At 48.2% G+C, this 19,348-nt stretch overlaps 1 protein-coding gene across 4 annotated transcripts in view; it reads right to left on the minus strand.

Moving 5' to 3' along the window:
- Nucleotides 1–19,348, minus strand: part of MTUS2 (microtubule associated scaffold protein 2) — a 379,312-nt gene that overhangs the window by 17,313 nt on the left and 342,651 nt on the right. For all 4 annotated transcript variants that reach the window (XM_040266725.1, XM_040266722.1, XM_040266724.1 and 1 more), the window contains one exon: nucleotides 7,375–7,589. In XM_040266725.1, the coding sequence (XP_040122659.1) occupies nucleotides 7,375–7,589 (215 nt within the window). The remainder of the gene's footprint in view (nucleotides 1–7,374; nucleotides 7,590–19,348) is intronic.

Below are 19,348 nucleotides of genomic sequence, written 5' to 3' on the forward strand. Positions count from 1 at the left end.
TTCCAGGCAAGAATATTGGAGTGGGTTGCCATTTCCTTCTCCATTTGTTGTTGGGGTATTATTTTAACTTCAAGTGTATGACTTACAGGAATCATTGCATAAGGTGACCTCTCCCTATGATAGCAAACCAGAACAATGTTTTTCCAAGTTCTCATTGTAAAAGCACCATTTTACATTGTTTTATACACACACACACGTGTACATGGGTGCATGTGTGAAACCAAATTTCATGGATCAGCACTTTCCCTTCCTACCTGCAATAACCTGGCTTTAAAATGTTCATTCTTTGTTACTTTATATTTTTCAAAATGCTAGTTACAAACCACTAGATTCATTTTGTGACATACTCATGTGTCAAAACCTGGCATTGGAAGGACATGTGCCCAGACCCTGAAGCTCTTGGGGTGCAGTTCAGAGCACTGCCACAGCCACTTCTCAGAGGGTTTCATTTCTCAGGGGGTCATTCACAGGCTGATCTTTGATTTGTTAAGAGGAAGAGCTTTTCACAAGAAAGGAAGCCCAAGTAAAGGGAATGCAAAGGACTATGGTATTTTAAAATGGGATTGATTCCCATTCTGGACTTGTCATTGCTTGGGGAGGTTTGCCTGACTTCTCTCTCCTATGGTAATTGAGACCTGCATCCTCTAAAACAGACTGGCAGAACCAACAGTGAGTCTGACAAGTGTTAGGAAATCTGCATTATGACATGAGCATGGACTTGGTATGCGATGACTCTCTTTTATTTACTGGTCACTCTTGATTAAATAATATTTTACTTGAGGCTCAGAGCTATGAATCTACTCAGCAGAAAGGCTGATTGCTACAGTATTTAATTGTCCAAATCCTGTTTATATGAAGGTTTTTAATGGACTTGTTGTCCAAAGTCTTTCTGTCTCTTGGAAAAATAAATCACTGGCTTTAAAAAAAAAAAAAGAAAGAACTAGCTTTCCTTTATGCTTCATTGGTGATGTCCCGTAAGCCCATAGTGCGCTGTCTATAAAAAACAAGTGCCCACGCATTGTTTGGAGATGTTTTACTCAGCTCAGTATAAAGAAAAATCTTTCACTGGTGCTTGGAATGATTCTGATTTATTGGGTTCTGACCCAAATTGCTGTGGGTGGTTCCAAAAAAGAGAGATGGATACCAGGCCTATGTTCCAGAAGAATACCTTGTGTCCTGGTGGTGGGTCTGCCCCGACTGGCGAGGGTGGTGGGTAAATGCATGCCCTTCTGGCTTGTTGGAGGAAGATCTCTGATTCAGTGGTGATGAAATGCCACACCCAGTATATTAAGGATGATGTAAGGGCATGATCTATCTGTTACAGCCTCTCAGAGGGGCTTCTAGGAATGCAATACTGATTCCCTAATTCCTCCATATGCAATAAGAGGAGAGCCCAGAATGTTCTGAAGGAAACCAGCGAGAGCTGAGGCTTCCCTGCTGTCTCAGATGGTAAAGAATCTGCCTGCAAGGTAGGAGACTCAGGTTCAATACCTGGGTTGGGAAGATCCCCTGGAGAAAGGCCTGGCAAAACCTACTTCAGTATTCTTGCCTGGAGAATTTCATGGACAGAGGAGCCTTGAGTGATTTGGGTTTCTAGTCCTGTGGATGGTTTTTCAAGGCCGTTTCCTCTATGAGGAAGGGGCCTTGCACTTTGGCCATCCTCTTTCTGGTCCCAGTTTCAATCCCCACAGCTTCTCCTCCATGGCTCCTGGCTTCTTTCCAGAACATGGAGCAGCAGCCCGTCTGAGCGCTCAACCTGAGAAGACCTCCAGGTTGGCAGGCATTGGAAAAGAGTCAGATAAGTGGACCCAAGGAACACACAAGGTCTGGGTTTTTTTTGCATCGTGTTAGTAGCTTAGTCATGTCTGACTCGATATGAGTCCAGGGACTGCAGCCCTGCCAGGCTCCTCTGTCCATGGAATTTTCTAGGTAAGAATACTGCAGTGGATTGCCATTTCCTCCTCCAGGGGATCTTCCTGACCCAGGGCTTGAATCTGTCTCCTGCATTGGCACACAGATTCTTTACTTCTGAGTCACCTGGGAACACCAAAAAAGAGACAGAGGTGCTGAATCATTACATGCCACAGCAAACTTACGCTGGGGGAAGCTTCATTTTTTTTTCCTTTAAAAATCCTGAGGAATTCTCTGCCCACCCCCCCACCCCCCGCCAAAACAAATACCCACTGCTGGACCAGCCTCCTTCCTCCTCCCGGAGCACAGAGTTCTGAGCTGCCACAGAGAGATCTGTCCCCGTGCCCAGCAAGTAGTCCCAGTCATACAGAGAAGCTTCTCCCTGCACCAGGCTGTCTCTGCAGCTGCTTGCTGTTTAGCAGAGTCCCATCAAAGCAAAGGCCTGGGAAGCCACCCTCTTCTCTTAGATGGTCAAAAACAGAGCTGTGGGCTTACTTCATCCAGCCTCTTGCAAAATGCAATTAGGGGCAGCTTCGCCAATTCACTTAGAGAAGACTTCCATTTAGAATGAAGAAGCATGGCTTTACATCTCCTCATTAAAGAAAACCAGATTAAACTCCCATTTGCCCCCCACCCACAACATGTATCTGATAAGACAGAGGGGGGCCGCCCCTGTCTTTTTTCTCCAGGGCCCTCTGAACAACGCTCCTTTCCAGATACCAAGGCGACTTGCCATCCTTCTGACTCCGCCTTCCTGCTACAGCATCCCTGGTACCAGCTCGGAGCCAATGGCCAGCCCTGCCCGAGCTCCCTGGCTGACTGTATCCCCTGTGGGGTGGAGCCTTTGCCACCTGCTGGGTGGGCAGGTGTCCACAGAGGCCCCCATCTTTCCTGTTGGGCCACGTCCCAGCATCTGGAGGCTCCATGCTGTGATGGGTGGGGCTCTCACACTGGAAGATGGAGGGTCCCTTGGGACCTCATTCTCTTTGATTAGAAAGTGTGGTTTCTGCTGACGGTGACTGTGTGCCTGCTGTGCAGGACGAATCAGAGTCAGGATGCAAGATGACCGCCAAAGTGGCCTCTGTACATCTGATGAAGTGTGAGGATGCTGTGCCCGCCAGTGAGTCTAAAAGGATCATTTCTTTAGGAAATGGCAGAAAGTGTGTCCTGGATGTGAGACAAAGCAAACGTAAACCCAGAGGATGAACACTTAGGCGCCTCTGAAAAGGCATCTCTGGTGAAAACGCAGAATCCAGGACATCAGGGGGCCCTGGGACTTCAGGGCCAGATCAGGAGGTCTTGGAGGCAGGGGTCAAAGGTCACAAGTCATCACTAAATACCAGGCTCCGCGGATGAGTACGTTTGGAGTAAAAACGAAAAGCATCTGTGTTTACAGTGACAACTCTGCCTTGTGTGCTTTGAGATGGGGAAGCTTGGGCAATCTCGCTTCTGTTAATGTGCTCCAGAATGAGCACCAATTTGATGAAACCCCTCTATAATCAGATTTTTAAAATAAGAGTCACACTGTATCTTTAAAGGCATGTAAGAAAATCTGTAGGCCAAGCCATGCCCCTGCTTGTGCCCTAACTAGGCTGCAGGGCAAAGAATGAGGCCCAGTTCGTCCCCTGACACCAGACACCTGCAGCTGGGTCCCGGGGACCCCTAATCGACGACTCTGATTCCAGGTGTGGACAGAAGGGGTGTTTCGTCAGCAGCTCCCCCAAGGGATTCCCACGTGTGGCCACAGACATGGCCTCTGCCTCCTGAGGTGAATGGACAGCTGGATTTTCCTGGGGGGGTCCTGTGGTGACATCAGAGGTCAGCCTGCCTTAGCAAGGGAGGACTGGAGTAAAGAAGCCTCAGAAAATCCAGTGTCTGGGACTCCCCTGGTGGTCCAGCGGTAAGAATCCACCTGCCGATGCGGGGGACATGGGTTCCATCCCTGATCCGGGATGACCCCACGTGCCGTGGAGCAACCAAGCCTGTGAGCCACAACTGCTGAGCCCATGCTCTGGAGCCCGTGGTCTGCCACGAGGGAAGCCGCCTCAGTGAGATGCCTGCACACTGCAGCGGAGACTAGCTCCCGTGCACGGCAGTTAGAGAAAGCCTGCACAAAGCAACGAAGACCCGGCACCAACAAAAGCGAAATAAATAAGTTTTTTAAAAAAGCTCCTGGGTCAGAACAGAAGCAGCCTCCCAGCACGGCCGGGACACTAGGGCACTGGGAGAGGCTGGGTCAGTGAACTCGAGTTTCAAGGCTCGGGAAGGACAGAGGCGGCAGGATGTGTGGGTTAGCATTGCCAAATCTGACCACCCCAAGAGGAAGGCCTACATTTGGAGGGTCTGCACAGATCACCAAAACCACACACCTTCCTTCCAGATCCCACTGTGCTCAGGCACTAAGTCCCCTCCTGGACCAAGCACACGGGTGTCTCCTCTACCTGGAAATGGGGCACATTTCACCTTCTTCCTGGTTGCTGCGTGCTCCCTGCCAGAGAAGCTGAAGGCCAGGATAATAGCCAACATCCCGCCACAGAAGCAGACTCGGGGGTCTGAATAATTCACAGATTTAAACCATCCGTCCCTGGCCTTGTCCTCAAACCAATGTGTTTCTAGAGGAAGCGAGTGAAAATCGCTCAGCCGTGTCTGACTCTTTGCAACCCCATGGACTATAGCCCCACCAGGCTCCTCTGTCCATGGGATTACTGGAGTGGGTGGTCATGCCCTCCTCCAGGGGTTTCTAGAGGAAAGATCTGCTCAAATGCAAAGCATGCAGATGAAACCTCCACCATAAAGCTTTCCTGCATCTTCCCAGCTGGAAGCGAACTCTCAGTTCCTGAACATAGCAGCTGTAATCAGAGGCTATGGAGCAGGCAGGTCCACATTTTATAAAGCTTGGCATCTTTTGCAGTAACATGAGGCCTTGTGTATGGAGGGCATTCACTAACTATTCTTCACATAGGTGAATGAATAAATAAATGAATGAATCACTTTAGCTATTATAAAGGACCCAGAAGGACAGAACTCAGAGCCCTCATAAGACAGAGCTCTTTTAAAATATACCTAAGTAGCTCATGTAACTCACCCTCAAGTGGAAAAGTCAGGGCCTCCAATCTCTCCCAGTATGAAATCTTTAGGTTCCCGGGTGGTTTAGTAGTAAAAAATCTGCCTGTCAAGGCAGGAGACGTGGGTTTGATCCCTGGGCCGGGAAGATCCCCTGGAGAAGGGAGAATACCCACTCCAGTATTCTTACCTAGGAAATCCCACGGACAGAGGAGCCTGGTGGGCTACAGTCCATGGGGTCGCAAAGAATCAGACATAACTTAGCAATTAAACAATAACAAAACGAAATCTTTTAAAGCCTATAGTCTCAGCTTAGAGGCGGGTGAGACCACACCTCCCAGCACCGGCCCAGCTTAGCAAGCTTCTGCCTGGGGTCCCACGGCTGGTGGATGGGCTCCATTCAGCAGGGGCCCCAGCTCTGTGGGTTCCCACACACGACACCCCCAGGAGAGCCTTCGTTCAGAGGCTCCTCCTCCTGCTGGGAGACGCCCTCCTGCCCTTCCTCCCATCTCTTGACATCTTCTCAACCAACCAAAAGTTTGTACCCCAAATCAGTGAATATGGATATACATATATTCTCCACGTAAAACTGGGCCTGACTACCCCAGGATATAGGACACAGGACAGCTGATATTTGCCCCAGGACTGACCTGTATCAGGGAGTCAAGAAGCAGGTAAGACTACAGACGGCAGCTGTGCGAATGTCTACTTAGAGCGAGCCCAAAGGGCAGATGCCGAAGGTTCCATTTCTAATCTTAGCCTAGCAGGTAACCTTACCTGTAACCTATCTGCTTCTGGCCTCTTAAGTCTACACCACCTTAAAAAGGCAGGTGTGTCTGGTTTCCACAAGCCTCTAAAAGGAGGAAGATGCTGAACAGAAGATGCTGAGATGCCGACTAAATGAAAGTGCTGTCAAATCGGAGACTGCTCTTTCCAACGACAGTACTTACTATTACTCTACTATTTCTCCCCTATGATTGTCAAGCCTCTGGGGACCATCGCTGTCTGGGATACCTACTGGGGATACAGCCCAAATGTTCATGGCTGTGAAGGGCCACTTGGCATTAGCCTGAGATGTGAAGAGTGCTCTTCATGAGTGCCAGTTGATCTTAGGGATAGCGAAGCAGACTCCGGGCAACAATACACCAATTAGAAGGTGGGCACTAGGGCATCAGAGCCTTAGGGGCTTAGGAAGAAGAGAAAAGGAAGGAGCAGATGAGTTTCATGGAGGCAGAGCGGGCTCACCTCACCCTGGTGCCAGTGCAGTAATGGACCCTGTAGCTGGCTTTGGGGACGGGCATGCCTGGCTCCCACCCGCTTTCACACTGACTGGCTCCCTGGGAATTCTTCCCCAGCTGTTCTAGGATGAATGATCCTCTCTGGAAAGACTGCCAGGCTAAGGTTAATGAGCAGAATCCTTCTTTCATCAGGCAAATACACACTGAGGGCCTACCCTGTGCAGGCAGGCAGTGCCGAGCCAGAGATTCAGCAGTAAATCCAGCAGAAAACCCTAGCTCAGGGCTTGAGGGCACGGACCCTGGGTTTAGACTGGGTCCAACCCTGGCTCTTCCATGAGCATGAATTCCAGCAAGGTATTTAACCTCCGGGTCTCAGTTTTCTCACCTGTAAAATGGGGGTAATAATGGTCCCTCCCTGGTAGGGTTACTATAGGGGTTAAATGAGTTAGGGGAGGAGGAGAGCGTGGCCCACAGCACGTGCTAGATACACGTGTGTCTGTTATTTCCACTGCCCTCATGGGCTATGCAGAAGATCAACAGGGTACAAAGTCAAGTTTATCACACATTAGGTAGTAATAAGTGCCCAGGAAAAATGAAAGCAGGGAGGAGGACAGGAGTGTGTGTGTGTGGGGGAGGAGCTGTAATTCTGGGTGAGGAAAGGCCTCAGTGAGAAAAGTCTACCAGGGAGGGAGAGAGGGAGCCATGGGATGTCTAGAGGGAGAGCATTCCAGGCACTGGTGTGTTGGTTTAGCCGCTCAGTCATGTCCGACTCTTTGCAACCCCAAGGACTATAGCCCGCCAGGCTCCTCTGTCCACGGGATTCTCCAGGTAAGGATACTGGAGTGGGTTGCCATTTCCTCCTCCAGCGAATCTTCCCGACCCAGGGATCCAACCCAAGTCTTCTTGCATTGCAGGCAGTCTCTTTATCTGCCTGAGCCACCAGGGAAGCTTACCAGGCAGTGGGCACAGCCCAGCACAAAAACCCAGAGGTGGGAGTGTGCCTGGGAGGACAAGGGAGGAGGCCAGAGTGGCTGGAGGGGATGACGAGGAGGGCACAGGGGACAGAACCAAGGCGGGAGGGTGGGGACCGGACAGCTCACCTGTGGCAGGACTCCGGGCTAAGGCGGCAGCTCCCCAGGGCAGGGCGGCCGGGCGGACTCACCTGCTCCTGGTGCTGACACCCGATCCGCAGCAGCTGCGCGCGGTGCTCCTCCTGGAGCCGGGCCACCTCGGTCTCGAACTGCAGCTGCAGGCGCCGCTCCAGGTCCCGCAGCTCGGCCTCCTGCTGCCAGCCCAGGTTCCGCACCTCTGCCTCGCAGCGCCGCTCCAACTCGGCCTTCTCCCGCTGCAGCTTCTCACACTTGGCGGCATGGAAAGCTGGGGGGGACAGGAGAGCGCACAGTCACAAACCCGACAGGATGCGCCCAGAGCCTTGCGTCTGCAACCCCCACGCTACAACATCAAGGTGTGGGTGGAAGGACCAGGGCAAGATCCCCTTCCTTCTGCAGAGCTTCATGGTTTGTAAGATGCGTCCCTGGGCTTCCTGGGTAGCTATAGTAAAGACTGCCTGCAAAGCAGGAGGTGCAGGAGACGCAGGTTCCATCCCTGGGTCAGGAAGATCCCCTGGAGGAGGGCATGGCAACCTCTCCAGTATTCTTGCCTGGAGAATCCCATGGACAGAGGAGCCTGGCGGGCTACAGTCCAGGGGGTCTCACTTAGCACACACGCACGCACGCAAGATGCTTTCCCACCTACAGCATCTGAGCCTCAACACAGACCCTGGATGTTGGGGTGAACCTGAGCCCAGGGAGCTCCTGTGACCAGCTCAAGGTCACACAGCGTGTGGGGTAAGAGCTGCAAAGGCAGGAGATGTTTAAGGACATTATTTCCCTGGTGAAATGAGTGGTGGACAGGCTGGGTCTTGCTCTGTGTGCACAGAGTGTAAGAATATGGCCCAGCCCAGCAGCCTAATGCTGTCCCAAAGGCCTTCCTGGTCCAGGGCTTCTGTTGGCCCCATGTCCTGGGTCGCACCGTTTGATGGATTCTGATACACAATCTGAGAAAGTTAGGATCCGCTGGTGTACTGAGCAAGGTGGTGAGCGCTGCCCACATCAGGTGTGGGTGATAAAAGGATATACTGTCTGTAGAGAATTTAAAAGCAATAACCAGACTGATCAGAAAAGCCCTCTGCTTTTTACTGCCACCGGTGCCAGCAACTCTGTAGAATGCTGATGAAAAAAATATTTCTCAAAAGTCTTTGGTTGGTCTACAGTTTAAGCAATTGCTATAATTACTCTTGAGGCTTTTAAAAACCAGTTTTGTATTTTAAAAAATCACAAACAGAGGAAAGCTGAAGTATTAATATGCACAAGGACATTATTGTACAGACTTTTTTCTCCCCTGTGGACTGCAGTCCATGCGGTCACGAAGAGTCAGACATGACTGAGCAACGATAACAACAATATACATGTTTGGATGACAGCTGAGTGTGCACTGGGCTTTCCACCACAGGTGGCAAGACTCGCTCGCTAATGAATACAGCAGGAACGGCAGAAGTAGACTGAGGTTTTCTGGTCCCTGACAGTGAGATAATGGAAGAGGGAGGTTATGGGCCTCATAGAAACAGCCAGAACCTACCAGGAACCAAGGCCACAGTGGCTCAGACTTGGAGGGAGCGGAGAGGAATCACCTATGCTCAGGGGTCTGAACAGAGCCCCAGTTTTCCCCAAAGACCCTCCAACCTGGGCAAGTTGTTAGAATTTCACCAGGGACCCTAGTTAGTGAAAGAAACAACCAGGATCCACAGACTAGGGAAGAGATGTCCACGCAAAGACAGGTTTATCCTGAGTGACTGGGCTTTAACAGAACAACGACCATGGAATGTGCATTAAAAACAGTGCTCGATGGATTGAGACATAGTCAAACTGAGGCCAATAGAGGAGCAATTATTTACACATATATACATTAAAAAAAAATTCTTTTCCATTACAGTTTATCACAGGATAGTGAATATAGTTCCCCATGCTGTTCAATAGGACCTTGTTGTTTATCCCGTCTTATATGTAATAGTTTGCATCTGCTAACTCAGAACTCCCAGTCTGCCTCTCCTCCCCACCTCCACGCAAACAGCAATCATTTCATCTCCACTGGGGGAAGGTGAAGGGCCCTCCGACAGAAAAGGATGGGGGACGGACAGGAGACGCACGGTAACTACTGGTGAGCCTCGAGCAATGGGCTCCAGGGTAGGTGTCTGGGTGCACGGGGTCTCTTTGGAGGGTGCTCTTGTTTCTGCAATTCAGGTGAACTAAAGATCCAACCAGTCCATCCTAAAGGAGATCAGTCCTGGGTGCTCACTGGAAGGTCTGATGCTGAAGCTGAAACTCCAATACTCTGGCCACCTCATGCGAAGAGTTGACTCATTGGAAAAGACTCTGATGCTGGGAGGGATTGGGGGCAGGAGGAGAAGGGGACGACAGAGGATGAGATGGCTGGATGGCATCACCGACTCGATGGACATGAGTTTGAGTGAACTTCGGGAGTTGGTGATGGACAGGGAGGCCTGGTGTGCTGTGATTCATGGGGTCTCAAAGAGTTGGACATGACTGAGTGACTGAATAGTCTTTGCCCCGTGTACCCTGCTGTGGGGAATGGGATCAAAATAAAGCAGTGACAACAATGTTTGTATTTACAACAGGCCCACAAGGCAGTGCAGAGATGAAGAACAGTCTACAAACGCAAGAACAGATGGTCGGCACCATTCATGGTTCAATATGTGCAGATCAAAGCAAGAGATGCTTTTTACCTACAAGGTTGATCGAGATGAAATATTCTGATAATACAGGGAAGGTAGGAGGAAACTGGCCTTTGATGGAGCAATGGTGGGGGTATAAACTGAGGAGCTGCTTTGCAGGTTCAAGTATTTTTCAAAATTGAAATCCTAGGGATGGGAGCTTGGGAAGGGTGACAGCTGAAGAGTCTGGGGTTTCTTTTTGGGGTCATGAAAATGTCGTAAAACAGATTATAGTCACAGCTGCATAACTCTGTGAATATACTAAGAATCACTGAATTGTTTTCAAATGGGTGAGCTGTATGGCATGTGAATTATATCTCAATAAAGTTTTTACCAAAAATGGAAAGAAAATCTGCAAAATAACATGACAGGGAAAATATATCAGAGGATAAATTTAGACGTGTTTGTAGAAGGAAAGTTCATATTTGGATTCTGTAACTCTGTATAATGATGATGAAGATATATGTTGACAAAATAAAAACCTCACCACGACACTGTTTTATACACACATACATGCACACAAATGGATATATGTGGAGCTAGGGGAATCTGAGAACCATTCTTACTGTTTCTTAATTAGAAATACAGCACACTGCACTCAAATGAAAATAATTAAAAATGCTCACCATGTACTATTCTTTAACAAGTACTATTTTATATGGGAAAAATGTACTTTTCATATATTAATACTAATATTGGTATCTTTAACTCTAGTAAATCTAAACAAAAAGTTGATGATATAGATTGCATACATGGAATAAAACAGAAAAAAAAGGTCAAGAAATGAATAACAACAAATCAGTTACACTGGAGAAAAAAAATTAAATGCACATATCTTTTAAGTCAACAATTTCACAAGAGAACCAAAAGAATCTGATGAAGGATAATTAGTTCAGCATGATTTGCCGTTGGGAAATAGTCGGGGTGGGGGACTAGTTAAATAAATGATGATAAGTCCACTATACACATAGGACAAATCCCATATTCAAAGGGATACAGGTAACTAAAAAAACAAACAAGGTCAATCTTTTCCTGGAATGACCTGTAATACACTGTTAAACAAAAAAGGCAAGATGCAGGATGAGCAGGACAGTGGAATTCTACTTGTGATGGAAATGCATCTGTGTGTCTGACCTTCCACCTGTCCTTCCCCCCTTGGGGGTTGTGTGCTTAATTGACAGGACTCACTTCCCAATGAACACCTGTAACAATATGTATATAAGAAAATCCTATTATTTGTTTGAATGTTTTATAAGTTAAAATATTTTTTAAATGACTACCATGATTAAGAAGACTGGGTTTGAAAAGGTTATGGTCGCCTGTAGTCAGAAAGGACAGGAAAGTTCCATTGAACGTGTGATTTTGTTTATGTTTGCGGCGGGATGATTCAAGGCCCCATGGACGGAGGAGCCTGGTAGGCTGCAGTCCATGGGGTCTCTGAGAGTTGGACACGACTCAGTGACTTCACTTTCACTTTTCACTTTCATGCATTGGAGAAGGAAATGGCAACCCACTTCAGTGTTCTTGCCTGGAGAATCCCAGGGATGGCGGAGCCTGGTGGGCTGCCGTCTATGGGGTTCGCACAGAGTCGGACACGACTGAAGTGACTTAGCAGCAGCAGCAGCAGCAGCAGCAGCAGCAATGATTGATTGATTCTCATCCTAGAGCTGTTCCTGAACTGTACTGTTGCTTCAATAAATCGTGAGCTGTACGGCCTCAGTTATCGTTGTTCAGTCGCTAAGTCATGTCTGACTCTTTGGACCCCATGGACTGTAGCAAGGCAGGCTCCTGTGTCCTTTACTATCTCCCAGCGTCTGAGCAAATTCATGTCTGTTGAGTCAGTGATGCCATCCAATCATCTCATCCTCTGTTGCCCCCTTTTCCTTTTGCCTTCAGTCTTTCCCAGCATCAGGGTCTTCTCCAATGAGTTGGTTCTTTGCATCAGGTGGCCAAAGTAATCACCTTTCCACATCTAGCACCAACCCCCAAATTCCCAATAGCTATTATATACAAGAAGTGATATTCTATTCTTCCAATGACCCTGTGTCATAAGCCCCAGGCCTGCAGCAGATATTGGATAAGAGCTGCAGCTGAGGCACCAGGGAGCAAGTTCCAATAACAGAGTCCCTAAAGAAATAAACATCCTCTTGCCTCTGGTAAATTCTCAAAAATGTATCTACTGGGGCATTTTGTACACAGAGGTTAAAGCAGGCTAATTTTTGTGGCAACCTCTGGAGTCTTGTGTTCATTCTTCCTTTCTTTATTTCTATTCATGAGAAAACATTTGGTACTTTATAATGTGAGAGGCAAACACACACAATAATAAATCCCTAGAACCTAAAACGCTGAGAAAATAGTTCCTAAAAGAACTGGATTATGACAGGCCAGGAGCACTGATAACATTTCTAATTCATAAGCATGAGTTTGAAAAGCAAAAACAGGATTAGAGTCTGCGGTAGTTTTCAATAATTGAACATATGTATGTATGAATATATAGAGTGCGTGTATGTAGTACATACATACACACCACAGTTCATAAATCAAAATTGAGGGGGAAAACTCAGTGAGTAAGCACAATTTTCTTTAAACAATTGCCCAAAATGTCCCTTGAATAATTACAACTTGTTACTGGAAAGAGGTAGCAAAGATCAGTAATTACAACACTAGACTTAAACTGAAGAAAAGAATCTGGTTGTAGTTCATGATAAAGTGTAAGGAATAATATTATACTGCCTTTTACATCACAGATAATGCTTAAGCTCTGACAATTATAAAATAAGTCATCTAAAGGTGAAGACTGTATATAAATATGTGGAATTATTATAATAGTCACTGTTACGGGTCCAATTGTGCCCCTCAGAATTTATATGTTTAAGTTCTAATCCCTAGTGCCTCTGAATGTGATCATGTTTGGAGACAGGATTTTTGCAGCTAATAAAGTTAAAATGAGGTCATTTATAGGGTCAGCCCTAATCCAATATGACTGAAGTCTATAGGACGGACACCTGCGGGGGGTGGGGGGAAGGTAGCCATCTATAAACCAAGAGGAGAGGCCTCAGAAGAAACTCACCCTGCTGGCATCTTGATCTCGATTTCCAGCCTCCAGGATTGTAAGAAAATTAATTTCTGTCTTTTAAGCCCTCCAGCCTGCAGTACTTTGTACAGCAGCCTTAGTAAATTAACAGTGAGTATTGTTACATATTGATAAGGGATCCCAGAGTCAGATAAAAGATTAAATTGTTTCTTTGAGATATGGGGAGTAATTGAAAAGACAAAATAACTTTCAAGGGAAAAAAAATGTAATTTAAAAATTACCCATAATCTCATGACACAAAGAAAATGACAACTTTCCACTGAAAATCCCTTCACAGCTGTTGCAGTATCCCCTGTTAGAAGTTTCCATGTCTTCCTGCTTAATATTTTTATGGTCCCCTCGTATTTTCATGTGTGTGTCCTTAGTCATTCAGTCGTGTCCGACTCTTTGCGACCCCCTGGGCTGTAGCCTGCCAGGGTCCTCCATCCATGGAATTCTCCAAGCAAGAACACGAGTGGGTAGCCTTTCCCTTCTCCAGGGGATCTTCCCAACCCAGGGATCGAACCCAGGTCACCGACACTGCAGGCAGATTCTTTACCATCCGAGCCACCATATTTTCCTATGGATGCACTGTAATTTACACATCCCTAGTGCTGGACATTTGATTTGTGTCACTCACATATTTTGTTTTTGCTTTCTTCATTAGGATAAATTCTTAAGAGTGGAATTGTGTGGGCTTAAAGATTACAGCATCTTTGTAAACTTTAGTTGGTTGTGTGTATGTGTGTGTGTTTGGTCCTTTTTGATGGCAGTGATCCTGTGACAAATCTGTGTCCACCAGGGGGAACTATAATGCCTGCAAAAGCCCTCTGGTGGCAAAGGCCTCTGTCCACTCTTGTCAGATCACAGCGACCCACGGCAGGCGGCAGGCTCACTCCATGAAACACGCTGCCTGGGATCCTGGGCCACACTGCCCTCTACTGCCCTCTTTTTTAAAGGACCTTCTTTTTGACGAAAATGTTAAGAAGAGACTTCCCTGGTGGCTCAGATGGTAAAAGCACCTGCCTACAATCCGGGAGACCCCGGGTTCGATCCCTGGGTTGGGCAGACCCACTCCAGTACTCTTGCCTGGAAAATCCCATGGACAGAGGAGCCTGGTAGGCTACAGTCCATGGGGTCACAAAGAGTCGGACATGACTGAGCAACTTCACTTGGTCAAGAAGAGAGACAAGGAGGGGCTGAGACGGAGGAAAGGTTCAGGGACTGGGAGTAGAAGTGTGGGTGAAAGAGCCAGGATGGGGAGTTGGGGGGCTCTGGGCACCTCTGCAGGTGCACACAGCATCCCCAGGGCCCTGGACCAAAGAGCTGGCATTAGTGGAGTGCCTCCTGGGGACGACGCAGCTGGTGTGCCCTGAGCCCCAGGTGGGTGTCCAATAGGACAGGAGGTTTGAGAAGGGGTAACTCAGGGATCCAAGGCCCCTGCGGGAAGGGCGAGGCCTGCAGAGCAGGGGCCGGAGTCCAGGTCCCTCTGCACCCGGGTTTCACTGTCTTGGAGGTGAGGCTTTGGTGATCAGCCTTCAAGCCCTCACTGCTGTGAATCTCAGCACATCTCTTTACCTGTCCGCCTCCCTCACCAGCGGGCAGGGACAGCGTCAGAGGCACTTGAGTATTTGTGGTCAGATAGGCAGGCGGACCATCAACAGACAGTAGCTGAATTTATTGAGCAGCTGCTACATCCCACACCCAATTGTGCGGTGAGAATCAGACTCGCTGCCAGGCGGGCAAATAAAGACATGGGCAGAAGTTTTAAACAGCAAGATGTCACATCATGAAAACCTGAGATAACAGCAGTTGGAGAAAGTAAAATGAGAGCAATGTTAGGGAAAATGAGAGCAATGTTAGGGGATGGTGGATGCAGAGGGCACCTGAGAAAACCCCACCAGACTGATGTGAATGATGGGGAAGGGGAGGGGTCCAGAGAGCTGGAGGGAGGGGGTGCCAGGAAGAAGGACCGCAAGAGCAAAGGTCTTGAGCTGGGAACACGGGGCTCACTTAAGGGACAGGAATATGACAAGGGGCCTGAGGGTCTGTGATGGAGACAGTGGAGGTGGGGAGAGGCGGGGTCGGATCTCATGAGGCCCCTGGTCCCCAGGGAGGAGTGGGGCTTGTACTCCAGTAACTGGAAAGGGCCCTCCTACCCCTCGACAGTCTTAAACCTGGGATAACAGGAGCTCATGAAGTGTTGATTACAAGAGCGCCCTGGAGGCTGCATGGCGAACAGGCTGGCAGAGGCAAGGAGAACAGAGCGGAGGACATGTCTGGGGTCCAGGTGGACGTAACCTGGGGCTGAAGCTGCAGTCCTGGGTGGGTATGCAATGCATCTGGGAGCCAAAGCCACCTGCATTTGCCCCTGGCTTGGACGAGGCAGGGATTGGACCCAAAGATGACTCAGGCAATTGGTCTGAGTGATTTGGGTGGTGGTGCCCTTTAAGAAGAGGAGAACATCAGAGGAGGAGACCCACTGGGGAGACAAGCACACACTAGACACCAAGTAAATCTCCACGGAACTAACAGCTGGATTTATGTACATAAAAGGGCCCCTGGTTCACAAATGTGATGGCGGATTCACCTCTGGTCCATGGTACTTAGGAAAGGCTTTTCTGGATGTTGTCAATTAGTATGAAAAACATGACATTCCAAACTGCTGAATTTTGACAAGTTTTGTGACACGTTAGTGATGAACGGTAATATTCCATTTCACATGGGCATGTGCTGTGGTCTATTCTATAATAGTGTTGAAATCTTAAAAACATGAGACCTCAGGATAGACTCTCATTATTAAACCTTCCCCAGTGAAGTGGGGCTGGATTGACAGATGTGTTTTCTCCTCCCCACGGGTGTGTAAATGGTTAGTGGGAAGATATAAGACATGTGGCTGCAGTAAGCTGAAGCGCATTTTCTAGCTGCTAGGCATTCCCAGTGTTACAGAACAAACACAGAAGAGTTCTTATCAAGGTGGCTCTTTAAAGTGCATTAACAAGGGTCTTCCCTGACTGTCCAGTGGTTAGGACTGTATGCTTCCACTGCCAAGGGCCCAGGTTCAATCCCAGGTCAAGGAACTAAGATCCCACAAGCTCAGGGCATAACCACAAAATAAAAAGTGCATTAATACTTTATGTACCTGTGGGTCACACTATGGGAACATGGCCCCCAAACTGACTGACTGCATATAGGAGCCTCAAGATCCCCAAATACGTGCCCTGAAGTGCCCACTCGCGTCCCACCCCCACACTACTTAAACTTCCACACAGTGACAGTGAATAACCCTTCCTGTGCATGGAATCCAGACTGCTAGCATTTCCAGATTATAAGGGGTGGGGAGGCAGGGTGGGGGAGTGACATCCCAGGACAGGAGGTGGTCAGGTCACAGCTGGAAGGAGCAGGAGACAAAGGCAGGTGGGGGAGGGCAGAAGAGTCCAGGTCTTCCCAGGTCCTGCAGACACCAGCGGTGGGATTTTGGCAACTAAGCCTCTCTGGATCTGAGATTCTCACCTGGAAATGAGGAAGTTGGGCACTGCTACCAGCTGAAGTGTATACCCCTAGAGTCACGGTGTGAAGCCACACTACCCAGGACCTCAGAGTGTAACTGTATTTGGAGGTGGGGGTACTTGAAGAGTTGATTAAGTTCAAATGAGGCCAGGAGGGTGGGGCCCTAGTCCCACATGATTGGTGTTCCTCTTGGAGGAGGAGGAGCCACCAGGGAGGTCTCAGAGGCCAGGTGAGAACACAGCAAGGGGACGTCCTTCCACAGGCCAAGGAAGATGCTGTAGCAGAAACCACTTCTGCCAGCCCCTGGCCTGGACTTCAGCCTCCAGAACCAAGAGAAAATAAATGCCTGTGTTTAAGCCCCCAGGCCTGGGTATTATTTTGTGACAGCAGTCTGAGCCGGCTAACACAGGCACCCTGAGTGTGAAGCCCCCTTCTGCCCCTGTCTTCTAGAATTCTATTGATATTGTAATGGTGACTGAGGGTCATCAAGGACAGTTTTCCACTGTCCTTTCTTAAAGAAGACCAGGAAGGCTATACTATTTTTATTATGATCTCCCTCTGAAATGGAGCCCTAAAGAGAGAAGCTTCATCTACAGAGAAAATGTGCTTTGCAGAATGACTCGCTGCCCAGCAAGAGGAGACATTAGTAGTAACATCAATGACAACCTCACTGTGCTTCATTAATGAAGTTCTCTAACATACAATATTGGGGATTCCCTGGTGGCTCAGGGGCAAAGAATCCGTCTGCCAATGCAGTAGACATGGGTTTGATCCTTGGGTTTGGAAGATCCCCTGGAGAAGGACTGGCAACCCACTCTAGTATTCTTGCCTGGCAAATCCATGGACAAAGGAACCTGGCGGGCTACAGTTCATGGGGTCACAAAAAAATTGAACATGACTTAGTTACTAAACAACAACAAAATACACAATATTAATTTGCTTAATCTTCGCAGCCAATTTTAAAGCTGGAGAAAGTGGGTGGTTTTGCTCTGATTTTACAGAAGAGCAATGGAGGCTCAGAAGGGTCAAGTCACTTGTCTAGGCTGACCCAGCAAGAACTGTGAAGGCGGGATTCCCTCCAGGTGCCCTGAATCTCAGCAGAGCTCTTTCGAATACTAACACTGCTATTCTGCCTTATGTTCTGGAAGAAAGGAAACAAAGAAAGAGAAGGAGAAACAGATACAAAAATCCCAATAAGGGTAAGGTGCTTTTCAAAGTCATAAATACTTGGAGCTATTTTTATGTGGTCTTAAGATAAAGGAAACAAGATTGTCGGGAGAAATATCAATAACCTCAGATATGCAGATGACACCACCCTTATGGCAGAAAGTGAAGAGGAACTCAAAAGCCTCTTGATGAAAGTGAAAGTGGAGAGTGAAAAAGTTGGCTTAAAGCTCAACATTCAGAAAATGAAGATCATGGCATCCGGTCCCATCACTTCATGGGAAATAGATGGGGAAACAGTGGAAACAGTGTCAGACTTTATTTTGGGGGGCTGCAAAATCACTGCAGATGGTGACTGCAGCCATGAAATTAAAAGACGCTTACTCCTTGGAAGAAAAGTTATGACCAACCTAGATAGCATATTCAAAAGCAGAGACATTACTTTGCCGACTAAGGTCCGTCTAGTCAAGGCTATGGTTTTTCCACTGGTCATGTATGGATGTGAGAGTTGGACTGTGAAGAAGGCTGAGCACCGAAGAATTGATGCTTTTGAACTGTGGTGTTGGAGAAGACTCTTGAGGGTCCCTTGGACTGCAAGGAGATCCAACCAGTCCATTCTGAAGGAGATCAGTCCTGGGTGTTCTTTGGAAGGAATGATGCTAAAGCTGAAGCTCCAGTACTTTGGCCACCTCATGGGAAGAGTTGACTCATTGGAAAAGACCCTGATGGTGGGAGGGATTGGGGGCAGGAGGAGAAGGGGACGACAGAGGATGAGATGGCTGGATGGCATCACTGCCTCGATGGACGTGAGTCTGAGTGAACTCCAGGAGTTGGTGATGGACAGGGAGGCCTGGTGTGCTGCGATTCACGGGGTCTCAAAGAGTCGGACACGACTGAGCTACTGAACTGAACTGAACTGAACTGAAGATAAAGGATGAGCCTTTCAACAAATGGATAATGACCGACCCTGTGCGTGAATGTAATTGCAATGCTTAGAAGTAACCTTCTTGGTTGAAGAAGAGAAAAATGCAACAGTGATTTGTGGGGGCAGAAGAGGAAAGAGGAAGTAGATTTAAGACGATGGTTATGAAGGGCAGTTTCGAGGAGAGAAACAAATGCCGACTGCATGAGCGCTGATATGACACTACTGTGCATAAACGGGAAGCGGCTTTCCGGGGATCCTGCACGGCGCCTGCCCCTCCCTCTCCTCTGGGCTAATCTGGGCTACAGAGCTGGCAGAGCTCATCTCACACACCACGGGGGCCTCTCTGAAATCTGGCTATGGACAGGCCAGACAGTGGATCCGTGTGGTTGCAGTGAGCATTGACTGCTTTTAACTTTTTTCTCCTGTGCAAAATGGCATTGAAAAGATGACCCTTAAATTTTACCTCCAACTGATATTTGTTACATAAACTGGACAGTGTACACAATTTCCAGGTTGGACATCCCTTTTAGAAGGAGCTTTTAATAACTTTCTGAAAGTTGAGATTCCAGACTCTTCTTTCATTGGGTAGAATCCACCCTACAAAGCTCTAACCAGTGAACTCCTGGGACCCTGCTCCTTCCTAAGCTTCCCAGCGAGGGGAGGCCCAGCCCACG

This window comes from Oryx dammah, unplaced genomic scaffold (genome assembly GCF_014754425.2).
Source record: "Oryx dammah isolate SB20612 unplaced genomic scaffold, SCBI_Odam_1.1 HiC_scaffold_24, whole genome shotgun sequence".
NCBI lineage: Eukaryota > Metazoa > Chordata > Mammalia > Artiodactyla > Bovidae > Oryx > Oryx dammah.